The sequence below is a fragment of the Sceloporus occidentalis genome, unplaced genomic scaffold (genome assembly GCF_023333645.1).
Source record: "Sceloporus occidentalis isolate IW3139 unplaced genomic scaffold, rSceOcc1.0.p SCAF_148, whole genome shotgun sequence".
NCBI classification, from domain to species: Eukaryota; Metazoa; Chordata; class Lepidosauria; order Squamata; family Phrynosomatidae; genus Sceloporus; species Sceloporus occidentalis.
In genome coordinates this window covers 1,560,108-1,576,116 of record NW_028317128.1, presented here as the reverse complement: position 1 = coordinate 1,576,116, position 16,009 = coordinate 1,560,108, and the positions used below count along the sequence as shown (strand labels likewise).

Below are 16,009 nucleotides of genomic sequence, written 5' to 3'. Positions count from 1 at the left end.
TGTGGCACACAACATGTTAAACGCTTGGCAACAAATCCATACAAATACCCCCCTCCCCCCAGGAGCAACACAGAACCTGCCGCTGAGGATACAATCCGCACATTATATGCCCTTTACAGCAAGTAAAAGCCATTTTTCCCCCCATTTAGGTGCAGCACAAATGTCCCGTAATGAGCATGGAAAGGATCCGGACACGGTGTAAAAGCTGCATCGAGACTTTTTGGGGAATAAGGCTTCTGCTGGTGGCTCAGAGTTCAAACGAGAGCAGCTCAGGGGGCAATTACCCCCCATATATATTCCTCTATCCTTACCCCCCATAGATATTCCTCTCTCCTTACCCCCCCATATATATTCCTCTATCCTTACCCCCCATATATATTCCTCTATCCTTACCCCCCTATAGATATTCCTCTCTCCTTACCCCCCCATAGATATTCCTCTCTCCTTACCCCCCCATAGATATTCCTCTCTCCTTACCCCCCTATAGATATTCCTCTATCCTTACCCCCCATATATATTCCTCTATCCTTACCCCCCTATAGATGTTCCTCTCTCCTTACCCCCCCATAGATATTCCTCTCTCCTTACCCCCCCATAGATATTCCTCTCTCCTTACCCCCCTATAGATATTCCTCTATCCTTACCCCCCATATATATTCCTCTATCCTTACCCCCCTATAGATGTTCCTCTCTCCTTACCCCCCCATAGATATTCCTCTCTCCTTACCCCCCCCAGCTCCTCTGTCCCCTTGGCACTTGGGCGGAGGCCGGGCCCCCGGGGCAGTTCCCCTCACTTCTTGGGGGCGATAATCCCCTCGAGCTGAGCCTTGAGCTGCTGGTTGGTTCTCTTGAGGAACTGCACCTCCTCGGCGTGCTTCTTCTCCTCCGCCTGGCGCCGCTCGGCCTCCCGCTTCTCGGTGGCCTCGCACTTGGCCTTCTGCTCGTTCAGCTGCCTCTCCAGATCTTTCTTGTCCAGCTCCAGCTGTCCGATCCGGCCCTCCGTGTCGGACTTCCCCTGCTCGGCCTGCAGGGCCTTCCTCATCCCGAAGGCCACGCTGCTCTCGTACAGGGTCTGGTAGGCCGAGACGGTCATGTTGATCTCGTCGCGCACGCGGAGGAGCAGGACCCCTCTCTCGGCGCAGTTAATGGTCACGTGGCGGATGAGCTCGTCGAAGCACTGGGAGTAGAGCTCTCTGCGCACGGGGCAGATGCCGGTCTCCCGCGCCTGCCTCTGCTGCAGCTTGGCGTCCAGCTCCTCCTGCAGGCGGACGACGTCCATGCGCGTGCTCGGCGCGCTCGACACCCGCTGGATCCACGCCTGCTCGCTCTCCGTCCATTGGCGGGGGGGCAGGACGGCGTCGAGGATCTCCTCGGGGGGCCTGCTGGTGTCCGGCGTGAGGCTCTTCGGCGGCGGGGGCACCGGGGCGGTGAGCGGGGGCGGCACCGGGGCGATGGGTCTCAGGGTGCGGGATTTGGGGGACTTCCTCCCGCTTTTGGTGCTGACGAGGACCGGGTTGTTGTATTTGAGCAGCGAGTCGGCCGGGGAGCTCATGGCGGCAGCCGCTTCAGACTCACCGGACAGGCAACTGCGAGCAGAGAGCGAGTAACCAACGCTGCAGCGTCTCCTAGGCAACCGAGTGCTAGAGCTAGTGCCCGCCCAGCCGCTGATGTCATCGGGTCATGTGACTCCTGGGTCACATGATCCAGAGAGCTGTAGGAGCGAATGTGCCCGAGCCCAGCAGGGACTTTACCAATTGTTTACCTGCCTGCCCCGGGTCACATGACTCCTACCGGGGGGGGGGGGGGGGGGGTGACGGTCCTATATAAAACAATAAATAATAACACACATTGTACAGCGCTGCGGAGTATGACGGCGATATATAAATAATAATAACACACATTGTACAGCGCTGCAGAGTATGACGGCGATATATAAATAATAACACACATTGTACAGCGCTGCGGAGTATGACGGCGATATATAAATAATAATAACACATTGTACAGCGCTGCGGAGTATGACGGCGATATATAAATAATAATAACACATTGTACAGCGCTGCGGAGTATGACGGCGATATATAAATAATAACACATTGTACAGCGCTGCGGAGTATGACGGCGATATATAAATAATAATAACACATTGTACAGCGCTGCGGAGTATGACGGCGATATATAAATAATAATAACACATTGTACAGCGCTGCGGAGTATGATGGCGATATATAAATAATAATAACACATTGTACAGCGCTGCGGAGTATGACGGCGATATATAAATAATAATAACACATTGTACAGCGCTGCGGAGTATGATGGCGATATATAAATAATAATAACACACAATCCCAGATTAACGGCTTCACTGGCAGTAACCGGGGGCCACGCGGAATCGGGGGACTTTATATATAGATTGTAAGCTCCTGTGCGCAGGGCCGTCCTCACCTGTTGTTTCTGGAAGTCAGATTGTTATGTTATATACTACTTCTCATGTCCTGTCTACCCGTTGTACAGCGCTACGGAATATGATGGCGCTATATAAACCAATACATAATAATAATATATATTATATAGATCCATAACGCGTTGTATTCGGTATTTATATATTTCTATTATCGGTCAGACTAGAACTTGTTTTTAGCAGAAGCTGCTGCTGGGCAGTTAATATTAAGGAAGTTTTACATTGCTGAGAGTGGTAGATAAGAGGAACAGCCTCCCAGCAGAAGCGGTAGAGGGTAATACAGTGAGGAGGGGATTAAACATGCATGGGATGGGGCCGCTCTGCCGGCGGGGTCCGGGTCGTAGGTTGCCGGTTCTGTGTCCGGAGGTTTCGGGGGTCTCTGTCTCGGGCAGTAAAGGGTCTTTTTTCAGTGCCGGGACTGGGTCTTGTCCGCTATGGGGGGGCTAAAGGGGTATTTGGGCCGGAAAGGGCTGTTCCTCTTTGTTTATCTGCCCCAGCCAAGTCAAACTATTGCTAGTTACCCCCAGCACTGATGGCTTCATTGTTATATTTACCCCAATGCTCCGGCAGCTTATCATTATTTATCCCTATTACCCCCTTCCCCGGGGTATTATCTGGATTTACCCTTTGCCCCGGCGCTTGCACCGCTATCTGCCCTCTTGTCCCGCGGGGCACCTGCTGAGTAATGCTGCTGTCACCATCCGGCTCACTGTATCAACTCAGCTCCAGGTCTCCGCCCCTCCCGTGACGTCACGGCAGCCCTGCGCCCTGCACGGGGTATTCGGCCTCTTCCGGAGTCCGGGCTCAGCGCCCGGATATACACGTTCCGGGGCCGCCACGCCCGGTGGAGGGAGGTTGTGGCCGCAGGGGGCAGTTGCATAAGATTCCGGGATATTGCTGCATGGGGTGCGAGCGGTGGCCGCTGGGGCATCTCTGAGGGGCTGAGCCTGGGCGCTTACCGCGGATCCTCCCAGCAGCGCCCTCCGGCTGCGGGGGTATCTTAGTCGGGTGAGAGGCGGGCAGCACACGCCGGGAGGGGGCATTAAATTTGCCCCACAGAAAGGGTCGGTTGTGGGGCGACAGCCATGGAGGGCCCTGAGGTGGATGACGGGGACAACGTCCTGAACATGTCCCGCCTGGGGCTGGAGAACCTCAGCCTGGAGCAGGTGAGCGAGGACCGGAGGAAGGAGACCCACCAGCTGCTCCTGGCCCACAACCGCTTGGTGGTCCTGCCGCCCAGCGTGGCCTCCTTCTCCGGCCTCCTGCTCCTGGATATCAGCAGCAACAACATGGCCTACATCGGGGAGGAGATCCTCGGCCTGACCAAGCTGAAGACCCTGCTGGCCAAAAACAACCGCCTGGACGAGTTCTCTCTGCCCAAGGAGCTGCCGGCCCTGCGGCTGGAGGTCCTGAACCTCAGCGGGAATCGCTTCGAGGAGATCCCCAGCCAGATCCTCCACATGCAGAGCCTCAAATCCCTGTCCTTCGGGGGGAACCGGCTGAAGAGCATCCCGGCTGAGATCGACAACCTCATCAGGTGAGTCCTGGGGGCCACAGAGCCGGAGGGGGGGGGCACAGACCTCTGTGAGGGGCCACAGAGCCGGAGTGGGGGGCACAGACCTCTGTGAGGGGCCACAGAGCCGGAGGGGGGGGGGGGCACAGACCTCTGTGAGGGGCCGGAGGGGGGGGGCACAGACCTCTGTGAGGGGCCACAGAGCCGGAGGGGGGGGGCACAGACCTCTGTGAGGGGCCGGAGGGGGGGGGCACAGACCTCTGTGAGGGGCCACAGAGCCGGGGGGACACAGACCTCTGTGAGGGGCCGGGAAGTCACTTGATGTTACCTTTTCCTATAAATCTGGCTGAGAGCGCGGAAGTCGCCGTTCCTTCATTTACATGGATTAGAGTGTAAGCTCCTGGGGACCAATGATTGTCATCAAAGCCCTGGACCAGTTTGTGGCCCCCTGCGGACCGGAGTTGTCTCCCTTAGCTTTAAGCTGCTGAGAGCGGCAGGAAGTGGGGCGTGTGACACTGAATCGCTTCCCCCGGGGCTGATGGAGCCGACGCCGGGCCCCGTTGAATGGGATAGACATCCGGAATCTAAGACGAGACCAACGACTGATTAAGGTTTGAGTCGTTACAGCAGGAGAAACGGCGACTAGACGGGGGCCGATGTGGCGGCGGGGTTCCAGGGCTTTGCGATTGGTCGCCGGCAGGGGGCCGGGTTTCTATTCACAGATATATTTATTAGATCCCCGCGTTATGGGAGCCGAGGTCTTAACTACCTGTTCTCAGGATCTGCGGGGTTATTCCTCCCCAGTAAGTTCTCTGCCCTATTGTTACGCACCCCATGTAGAAGCCTCCGGGTATATTTTGGGGGGGTTATTTGGGATTGATGGCGGGGGCTTTTGTTAGTTGGGGGGGTCCGTCCGGCTCTAGTCACTCCATCCCGGTGGGAACTTTTTCCGATGCCTTATCTCTGTCCCAGGTGGCCGAGGACATGCGCGGCACGCTGAGTGCCGTCACTGATACCCCGCAGACTATCGCACTCCCGGCAATTAGCAGTGATAAGCACATTCTGTTTATTAACCCCTTCCAGCTTGAGTTTATTTCTGGTTGTTATAGTAACACATTATGCAGGGGGGGCTCTCGCTGCGACCGGTTGCTCGGTTCTTTACCGGCCTTTATTCCTCCCCTCCTTGGATCCAAACTTCCTCCTTCAAACTCCTTTGACTCTGTCACGTGAGATTGGAGGGAGTTCGGCCCCCGGCAGCTCGTTCCCCGAGCCGAGGAATTTTGTGGTCTTTGGACCCGTCACGTTCTGATGACCTGTCTCCCCCCGCCCCCTCCGTTGTGGCCCCCGCTGCCCCATTCCTCCGGGATGCAAACTGCAGAACCTGCTCGCCGTTATAATCCCGTGTTGAACCCCCACTGGTAATGTGTGTGTGTGTGGGGGGGGTGGTAGTTTGCCCCCTGGCCCCCGCCCCTGTTTATTTGCTCCAGTTATAAAGTGTGTATAAAGTTCACGGCAGCCGATGGATGATCGGGCGGGGGGGGGGGCGCAGGACGCGTTCCCCATTCCTGGAAACGCTGATCGTTAACCCCATGCGCCCCGGATCCCGGCGATGAAGAGCGCACCTAAAAGCCTCCCCCCCGATACTCGATATCTACTTCACGTGGGGGGCGCTGAGGTGGATGCTGTGTGTAACGTTGGTCTCCAGCGCCCCCCACATGAAGTAGATATCGAGTATGTAGTGCGGTCCCAGAGTTGGCCTTGATCAAGGCACTAGATACATTTGTGGGGTCATGTTAAGAGTGTAATAATAATAAAACAAATGACAGACCACCGATGGGATTTTAAAAGGCCACAGTTTATTTCTGGTAAGTACTGCGACACGTAAACTTTATTTAAACATACATTTGTTGAAACTTGTGTAACCTCCAAGCTTAATGCATAAACCGCCAAATTTAACCGCTTTTTAAACCCAAGGAGGTTACAACCACCGACCGTGCGACCACTAAGTACATCACCACTACCTGATCACAGCATGTTGCCGCGTACACCAACCACGAGCCGTAAAACCGCACTAGCCCGTGGTGTAAACACGAAGGCTTCCCTTTTCCATGGGACCCTGCCCGTGGAAAAAAGGCCCACCAACACTTCCAGTACTCACGGATTCCATACCTCGGATGGAAAACCGCAACAATTTTACCACGTATCCTGACTACACCAACCCTAAAAACCTGACGGGAACCTCAGTTCCCCGCCACGGCCAGCGCATCCGACCCGACTTGAATGTGCTGGCTCCTCCACAAAGAAACAGCCTTTTCCACACCACACCGAACATCCAACAACCATATGTCCGATCCAATATCGGTCAAGTGAACACCATCCTTGCGGAAGAGAGCCGCATTGTCACCTTCTAGGTCATAATGGGGCACCACAATACCCCCAAATCTGGACACAAATTTAGACACCACCTTGTTAAGCTTCACCCTGGCCCTGTTAACCCCCTGCAATGACCTGGCACCACGCCAAAAAAGTCGTGGAGTGATATGGGACCACACCATCACCGTTCCCGGAAAACGTGTACCAAATCGCATTTAATGTCCCGCATTAAAACCCTCAGTGGGATTCCACAAAGGTCGTTACCACCACCGTGCAACACTAAAACATGCGGAGGAGAATCGGACCGAACCCTAGCATCAAATTCGGCAATAATCTCCCCCCAAGTCTTACCCCGAAAACCGAACCATCTAACCTGAGCGTCATCCATTGAAAGACCCAATTGAGTACCCCGTTCTCGGACGGCCGCCCTCCTTTCCGCCCAGTAGACAAATGAATGGCCAAAAATCCACACCTGGCAGCAGGCCTGATCTGCAAAAATAAACAAACCAAACCGGTTAAAACAACACGCAGCAGAAAGGAGGGAGGAAAAACGACATCAGACGAGCTGAGGCCGTATATAAGATCGAAACCGGGACGACTTCCACCTCCCAATGCGCTGAATTGTCTCATCAGGAAGGCCCCACCTAGCCGCTTCCGTGGCCGCACCGATCCGGAATGAGTGAGACGCAAATTCACCAAGGGACAATCCCAGCAGCGCCAGCCCTTTACGGAATATCGCTACGAACTGATAGCGCGACAAAAAGGAACCATCAGTGTGTACAAAAAATGGCCCCTGAACACTAGGACGATATTGCAAAAATTGCGACAAGCACACCACCGGACACAAGGACGACCCCGACAACTGACACAAGGAGACTGTAAAACCCTTACCCAACTGATCCGTTTTAGACCGCCGAATAAACAACCGCACCACATCAACCCCCACCAACACATCTTGAAAGCACACACCCCCACCGACCCCCCCCCCCCCCCCCCCCGTGATGGACTAACAAACTCGCTGATACGCAAGGCCCCAAAAAAGGCCACCACAAAAGCAGCACGAAACAAGACTTCCTCATACCGGTCCCTACAAAGCGTGCCCAGACCCTCGCAAAACCCGCCCAGGATATGAAACGTAACCGGTCGACGAGAATCCCTCGTCCGGAAACCTTTCCGAAAGCCTTTTAACGCTTGTTGAACAACAAAGACTTTACAGAAATCAGCCTCACTCGTCACTTTACACCGAAACGAAAGAGCGGAAACCAACTGGTTCACCTTGGAAACCGACACCCCTTTCTCAAATGAGTCGCCCAAATATCTCAGCAACACCAACACCCTATCTTCAGTAGAGGAAGGGTTTCCGCTGGACCCCACAAAAGCGTCCCAAGACGTCCAAGCCTTCTGATAGGCCGTCCAAGTAGAGGGAGCCAGCGACCGACGTATCAGGTTCAAAGCGCGACGTCCCCCATCGTCCAAAGCCAGGATGGGCAAGGCAAGCCCACCTGAAGGGCCGTAGGTGCCAGCTGCCGAAATCGTGACCATTGCTGTCGAGACAAAGCATCAGCGATAGAATTCTCTACACCGGGTATGTGGACTGCCGTTAAAAACATGTTAAGTTGCAGACATCGCAAAACAAGATGCCACAACAATTTCACGACCGGGGGTGAAGGGGCAGACACCTTATTAATAGCCATCACCACACCCAAATTGTCGCAATGCAAACGCACTCGCTTATTTCGAAACATGTCGCCCCATAACTCCACGGCCACAACCACCGGAAAAAGTTCGAGGAACACTAGATTCCGACAGAGGACAGAACCCTTCCAAGCGGCGGGCCAAGTGGAGGCACTCCACTGACCCCCCCACAAAAGCCCCGTAACCGTCACCACCAGCCGCATCCGTAAAAAATTCCAGATCCACATTAGAAACCACCTCATCCATCCACACGGTTCTCCCATTATATTCCCTTAAAAACACGTCCCAGACTGCTAAGTCTTCCCGCAAGTCATACGTGATCCGGATAAAGTGATGGGAGGCCTTAACCCCGGCGGAGGCGATCGCCAATCGCCTACAAAAAACCCGCCCCATCGGGATTATGCGACAAGCGAAGTTAAGTTTACCCAGAAGAGATTGTATTTGCCGTAAAGTCACCTTCTTAACCGAACGAAAATGACCAACCAAAAAACGCAAGTCATTCACTTTCTCCATAGGCAACTGGAAAACCATGGCCCGAGAATCAATTTCTATTCCTAGAAACTTCAACTTAGTAACGGGCCCTTCCGTCTTGTCATGAGCCAAGGGAACCCCAAAACGCTTCATAACACTCTGGAGCGTAGACAACATCATTGCACAGACCTGCGACCCCCCCCCCCCCCCCCGGGCCAACACACAGAAAGTCGTCCAAGTAATGGATGACAGAAGAGACCCCAGCCTCCTCCCTGATCACCCATTCCAAAAAACAGCTAAAAGTTTCGAAATAGAAACATGAAATCGAGCAGCCCATAGGCAAGCACTTATCCACGAAATATTTCTCATCCCAAAAGCAACCTAAAAGATGAAAACAATCCGGATGAACAGGGAGGAGCCGAAAAGCCGACTCAATGTCGGTTTTAGCCAACAAAGCCCCCTGCCCGTAACGCCGAACCCAGTGTAACGCCGAGTCAAAAGAAGCATATGAGACGGTACACAACTCCTTGTCAATCCCGTCGTTCACGGAACCCCCTCTCGGAAAAGAAAGGTGATGAATCATCCTAAATTTTCCGGGTTCCTTCTTGGGCACTACACCCAAAGGTGACACTCGCAAATCATCGAGGGGGGGGGGGGGATAAGGAAAGGGCCCGCCATACGACCCAGAGCCACCTCCTTTGCCAATTTTTCTCCCACGATATCAGGAAAAGACAGGGCAGACTTCAAATTCTTGGGAACACCAGAAACACAAATTTCAGTAAACGGAATGAAAAACCCGTCAGAAAAACTGGCTTCCAACAACCCCGCAGCCGTCCTGTCAGGGTAACAAGCCAACCAGGGCCGCATCTCACTTAGTCTCACTGGAGTCATCCCTTTTTGAGCTAAAACCATATCCCTTCTTAAAACATTTTGACAGGGGGTGGGACCCGGAACACTCGTGCTTAAACCTGCAGCTGGTACCCCACTTGCACTGTCCTTCATTGAACTGCCAGCAATATCCCTTTTTGAGCCCTGCCGGCGACGAGTTGCTAGCCCCGCCGGCAGTCCCTGAAAAGGGCTGCCGAACAGGAGCCATGACCTTAAGCCATAAGGCAATATCCTTATGATCCCACCGTATAGATGACCGCACCGCCTTACGCTGGCGAAACTGCTCGTCATAGCGGAGCCAGGCTAACCCACCATATAACCTGTGAGCTTCCCCTATACTGTCTGTCATGATTAACTCATATAACGTAGTGGATGCATGGAAGGGTAACCCAGCAGAGGTGGTTAGTTTCTTTGTTTAAGCATTCAATGAGTTAATCTGAGGTTGATTTAATGTGTTTCTTTGTGAATGCCCTCTGTATCTGTTCTGGGTAGAGGGGTCATCTTCCCAAAGGACCCCTGTGGTGATTCATGGCCTAACAGATAAGGACCCTGAGTTATAGGAATTCCATTCCTATCTTAAGTGGAGGGGTTTCCATCACCTTTACCCCCCCATAACTTATTGGCACATCAAAGATGGGACCCGATTCTTGGGGATGGTGTCATATAATCAGTCATGTGGTCAGAGGGGCGTTTGCTTGCAAAAGTCTGATTTAGGGACAAAGCAGCGACCTCAAAGCAGAACTCCATGATATACTCTGATCGGAACAACATCGTAAGACACCATCTGGACTTAAGGAGTTCCCACAGGCCGGCTTATTGGAGAAACTCGTGAGTGAGGGTCCTGTGTATTGGAGAAACTCGTGAGTGAGGGTCCTGTGTATTGGAGAAACTCGTGAGTGAGGGTCCTGTGTATTGGAGAAACTCGTGAGTGAGGGTCCTGTGTATTGGAGAAACTCGTGAGTGAGGGTCCTGTGTATTGGAGAAACTCGTGAGTGAGGGTCCTGTGTTTAAGTCCTATTGTTTTTAAGAACTGTTTGCTGTTTTACTTTTATTTTGTATGTCTTGTTTTTGTGATTCTGGCCCTGTGTAATCTTTGTCTTTTTGTTATTAAAATATTCATAATCCAAGTCTGTCTTTGGGCTCTGGTATCGATATCCACGAACCCTAAGAGAGGATAACGCGTTACCGTATTGTTATTAAGTTTTACAGGATATATATATATATATATGTTGTTTGCCCGGGGTGGGGGTGGGGGGAGGTTGAGATATATATATATATATATATATATATGTTGCCCGGGGTGGGTTGATATATATATATAGAGATAAAGGTTCTAATTCGGATTTCTCACGAATCCGGTATCAAAATCGTGAGTGGTGGCAGACTACCTGGGGGGATACAGGCAGGATTTGGGGGTTAATTTGGTGTAACTTATGCCTTGTTAAGGGGTGAAGTTAGTAAATCCAGAGGCCTGGTGCTATTACCCCTTCATGCCCATGCCCTCCACACAGTCACGGCTTGGCAAGTAGTCCTGACCGTGACACTGTCCATATAACAAAAGAGCTGAGAACATTGGTCAGAAGCCTTTTCCCCAATTACGCTTGCCAGGATAGCAAATGCCTGCAACCAGTTCTGAAAAGTGCGAGGTATCAGGCGAAACCTCCGCCTCTCCTCGTCCTTCTTCTCATCAAACTTAGATGATCTATCCAACTGAAACCGCTCCAACGGGAGAAGGGTAAAAATATCCACATATTCCCCTTTCCAAATTCTTTCCTTTAATTCCTGTTTCAAATGAGCTCCCAAAGGACCCTCAAAACAGACGTATACCTCCCCCTTTGCAGTATCAGACGGATGCACCGGATCAGCCGCAACGCCTGTCGTTACCACATTGGAAGTAGGCACGGAAACCGCAGACGAAGCCACCCCCGTAACCTCTGACCCAGAAGACTTAGAAACCACAGAAACCGTAGCCGCCGCAGGCATATCCAGTGCAACAGGTACAGTCGGCGCAACAGGCGCTGTAGGTGCAACAGGCGCAACCCCAGAACCGCCCGGAGCCCCTGCAGGAATATTTCTCAAAAGGGAAGCCAATGCACCCATAAAAGAACCCCAATCCCCCGGGTTAACCCCAGATACATCTTTAACCCCCGTCATAGCCTGTTGGAAAGCATACACAGGAGCAGCCATCATATCCCCTGAGGACTCACCAGGCTGGCCCGAATGTGCCTGCGCAGCCGTTCCAGAAGCCATCAAAGGGGGCTGTGCAGGAGAGGAGAAGAGGTCAGGTGAAGCCGCCCGCCGCTGAGATGATGAAGCCCTGCTGAACTGCCCTGTGTTAGAAAAATGCTTATGTAATCATAAATATTATTGCTGACAAAGACAGTAGAAAATGTCTAGTCTATGATGTATCACGAGTTGCGCCAACATATCTACTAAGAGGCGTAACCTGCTTAAAAAGTAACCAATCAGAATGATGCATGCTATTAGAAGCAGATAAGAAGTATAAGAAGTTATATAAATCATGTAATCCAAATATGTAATTAGACAACGCTTCGACTTTTGTGTGCTGTGTGCCTTGTCTCGATTATGCGCATAATCTATTAAAGGAAATAACTTTTTCTGAGGAGAATTCGACCATTAATTCAACCAACACCCTGCAGCCGGTCCAGATGAAGGAGCAGCCATATTAGAGCGGCCACCCGAACTGGAGTGCTGAGGTGAGACGTGCCGCGAGCAGGACCGCCGTAAGGAGCGAGTCCTGCTTCTACCCCTAGCTGCCGCTCCGGACGAGCGGTCACGTGACCGGGAGACGGGCCGCCGAGCAGCCCGCCTCCCCGATGCCAGCTCCGCCCCCAACCGGCGAGAAGGACCTGGAGCCGGGGACACTGACACTCTTCGTCCCCGGCCGTCCCGCCGCACAGCCGTCCCGGCGGTTCGGCGAACGTCATGAGGCTCCTGCTCCGCCACGCCCACCTTCGTAGAAAAGGATCTTCGCGGGCTGCCAGCCGCACGCCCCTGGACCCGGGAACTCCGCCGCCGGCCGGCAGACAACTCCGGGCTGAACCTCTCTGGGGGGCGGGTGCGCCGTGCCCTGGTGATCCTCTGCGTCGCCACGGGAGATCCAGGCGCCGCGCCGTCCTCTGCCTGCGAAGGGCTACCGGTCAGCTGCTCCAGCCGTTCCTCCAGCCACGCCGTCCCCCGTCGCAAAGCCGAGTCTCGGATCCTGGACATCAGCACCTCCAAGTCAGCCATGGCACCACGGTAAAGGAATCCTCCTGAAAAACAACCTTTTCTATCTGCCTCTCCTTCCTGTTTTACAAAGAGGTAGATGACCATAGGAAAGTGTCTGCCTTTTAATGCCCTCTTAACCCCACCCCCCATTAACCCTGACCTATAGGGAATTGGCCCTACGGTGACCTCCCCCACTAGCATGATCCAGGCCTGATCATGAGGCCCCTTCTTTTATTGGTGTATTTCCGGGGCCCACTGTAACGGGGTCTCTCGCCCGGCGATCGTGTGAATGGATCTAGCCGTCGGGTGTTAATCGCGTTCATTCGTTAACCCCGGAGTGCCCGGCATCTTCTCACGGGCTTCTACTTGGTGACGATTAACCCTTCCCGTAACTTGAGACTGAGTCAACGGGGGTTATTTATACCGAGCAATTCTGTCTCAGAGGTTAAAGTTGTTGCCCCGAGATATCTCGGCCCCCTGGGCCATCTTTATCTTCTACGTCACGGAGACCGTCCAACCCTCGCCCTCTTTTTCTCTTCCAGCCTCGAGTTCCTCTACCTGGGCGGCAACTTCATCTCCTCCATCCCCCCGGAGCTGGCCAACCTGCCGTATCTCAGCTACCTGGTCCTCTGCGACAACCGCATCCAGAGCGTCCCCCCGCAGCTGGCACAGTGAGTCCGCAAAGCGTGCGCTGCTTAGTAGAGCGTCCCCCTGCGGCTGGCACAGTGAGTCCCTGCAGCGCGCGCTGCTTAGTAGAGCGTCCCCCGCGGCTGGCACTCACGCTGTCCCTTTTCTCCAGGGTCCATTCTCTGCGCTCACTCAGTCTCCACAACAACCTCCTGACCTACCTGCCCCGCGAGATCCTCAGCCTGGTGCAGCTGCAGGAGCTGAGCCTGCGCGGAAACCCGTTGGTGGTGAGGTTTGTCCGGGATCTCACCTACACCCCGCCCACGCTGCTGGAGCTGGCCGGACGCACCGTCAAGAGCCGTGGCATTCCCTACTCCCCCTGGGAGCTCCCCGAGAACCTGCTGACATACCTGGAACTGGCCAGCAAATGCCCCAACCCCAAGTGTGGCGGTAAGAGGACGGCGCCCGGGGGAGGGGGGGTTAATTCACTCGCAGGACCAGGAAGGGCTGAGATTTTCAACTTTTTCATAAAATTCCGATCGTTTTTGTTTCTATTTTCTAAACAATTGAATTACCGATCGGCCCCCGCAGCCTGGGCTCCTCTTTACTATAATCTTCTGTGATGTAATAAAGGGATTCCGAGTGATGTAATTGGAGGATTGGATCGGTGCTGGGAGGGCATAATTATCTTTTATTTAAATCCGTATAAAACCGGAACAGAACGTGGCCCTGGAATCTAGCGGGATTTTGGGGGTGATTCCCGTACTGAAAGCCGGAGTTACCCCACCGCTTGTGGCCTTCGCTCGGGGGCCGTGTAACTCCTGTTTGTTTTGCCCCGCGTTGATCGGCGTTTTATTGCCCTCGTGTCTCACGCTGCGCTCTCCCCCTCCAGGCGTCTACTTTGACTGCTGCGTCCGTCAGATCAAATTTGTGGATTTCTGCGGCAAGTACCGGCTCCCGCTCATGCACTACCTGTGCTCCCCCGAGTGTTCGTCTCCGTGCAGCTCCGCGTCCCACAGTGAGTCGGACTCCGAGGACGAGGCCCATGCGGCGGCCCGCAGAATGCAGAAAGTACTCCTGGGGTGACCCTCGCGGACGCTGCCTGCGCTGTGCCTGCGCGAGGACGCGGAGGAGACGTGTGATCTGCTGTGACTCATCCAACCGGTGCTTCCAAACTACACACCGTGACCCCCGGGGGCCGCCAGCTCCGGCCGGTCCAAATGAACCCGTTCACTGCGGAGACCCTCTTACTCTAAGACGGACTGAAACTCCTAGCACTCCTTCTGCTCGCTCGGCTCTTACTACAGAGATTTTGTTGAAGCCGTGATCCGGGGCTCAGACTGGATCCCTAACCAGATTTATTAACGGGACTAAATGTAGACCAGATTTACCCCGGGGGGGGGGCGGGCTACATCAGCTGGGGGCAGTTTCCGGAAGTTTTGTAGTGACTGCATGATGCTTCAAGTACCGGGAAACACTTCCTAGTATCGCCGGCCCTTTATCCTGGCCCTTGGGACTGGCTGCTTAGGCGTTAAGGCCCCGGCTACTCGGACATTTCTCTGGCCATGTCCTCTAAGTGGTGGATGTAGTCGGCGCTGAGCCCCTGGCACTTGCTTTAATGTAGTGGGGGGGGTGATGGGGGTCCTCGCGCTGATGGCTGCAGAAGATCAGAAAAAAAAAAAACGTAGGCACTGCCTTTGGGGCGAAAAATACAATTATTTAGCACTAAAGAAGAAAATGTCTAATAATATATATAATTTATATTTACGAGTAATCGCACCGGTCGTCCCTCAACCACTTTGCATTAATGATCCGTTATTGGCCACTGGAGCAGGACTCGGGAGGAGATCTTTCAGAGGACGATTGGCTGGGTTTGGCCCTTCGTGTTACGTCTGCCTCGTATACATCGGGGAGGAATTATTTCTGTGCGAGGCCGGGGGCGCTGCGGGCTTTCCATTTATACTCCGTGGATTGGAAACATCCCTCTATATTGTGTTAACGCTGCTGTTCCACTAATACAACGCATAGCAAAACCTGAGATCACTTTCTTGTTTCATTGGATTTCTGGGGGCAGCCTATCAGAGGCGGCGTTGGTGTCACCTGACGATTACGCATTCCCTGGAGAATCGAGCGAGGCGCTTTTATGTGATTCGGAGAGAGAAGGCCTTGGGCCTTAGTAACAGTATCTGTGTAGGTTTGTGTTGGCTTAATGTAAAGTGATATCTGTGATGAGAATGTTCCTGTACCCCGGCCGGCCCAGTATGGCCCCTGAATGCTTTAGTAAGATCTCTGGAGAGCCCCTGGGGTATGGGGGGGGGCAGAGACTGGGGCCTGCTGTGCAAATAACCTTGCACTAAATTAAAACGGCAAAGAGTCAATTGATTAATGGTTTAACTGTTTAATGCCAGGCACCCCTTCATCAATAGGCAGGGTGGGCCGCATGTCACATGGTGCCTTATGGACGAGGAAGTCCTTTTAACGTATATAGGGAGGGCGTGAGAAGCGCTTCTGCCCTGCACGGCACATTTAATGGGGGCATCTAGAATATGTGTTTATACAACCATTGTACAAAGTGGGGGTGCAGACGGGGCCGGGGGCAGCCATGGACCTGGTTAGAAAAGCCGGAGATCCCACCACGAGCTCTGAATCAGAGGACCGCTGTTGGCGCACAAGAGCTTACACTTAAACAACCTTTAAACTAACTGCTCTTATTGTACTAAAACCAAAAAAATGCCAATAAACTGTTT

General features: G+C 53.4%; 1 protein-coding gene and 1 pseudogene across 1 annotated transcript; one reads left to right on the top strand and one right to left on the bottom strand.

Annotated features, from left to right (window-relative positions):
• Positions 1 to 790: 790 nt before the first annotated feature.
• Positions 791 to 1,552, bottom strand: LOC149280746 (axonemal dynein light intermediate polypeptide 1 pseudogene; annotated as a pseudogene).
• Positions 1,553 to 3,549: 1,997 nt separating this feature from the next.
• Positions 3,550 to 14,348, top strand: LOC149280745 (leucine-rich repeat-containing protein 58). Its single transcript, XM_089500154.1, has 4 exons — positions 3,550 to 4,001; positions 13,178 to 13,306; positions 13,435 to 13,712; positions 14,155 to 14,348. The coding sequence occupies exons 1-4, from the start codon at positions 3,550 to 3,552 to the stop codon at positions 14,346 to 14,348; spliced, it is 1,053 nt and encodes a 350-aa protein (XP_089356280.1).
• The last annotated feature ends 1,661 nt before the right edge of the window (positions 14,349 to 16,009 follow it).

Coding starts and splice junctions, on each gene's coding strand:
- LOC149280745 (XM_089500154.1), top strand. CDS start 3,550: ATGGAGGGCCCTGAGGTGGATGACGGGGACAACGTCCTGAACATGTCC. Junction 13,307..13,434: donor GTCCCCCCGCAGCTGGCACA/GTGAGTCCGCAA, acceptor CCTTTTCTCCAG/GGTCCATTCTCTGCGCTCAC. Junction 13,713..14,154: donor CCCCAACCCCAAGTGTGGCG/GTAAGAGGACGG, acceptor CTCCCCCTCCAG/GCGTCTACTTTGACTGCTGC.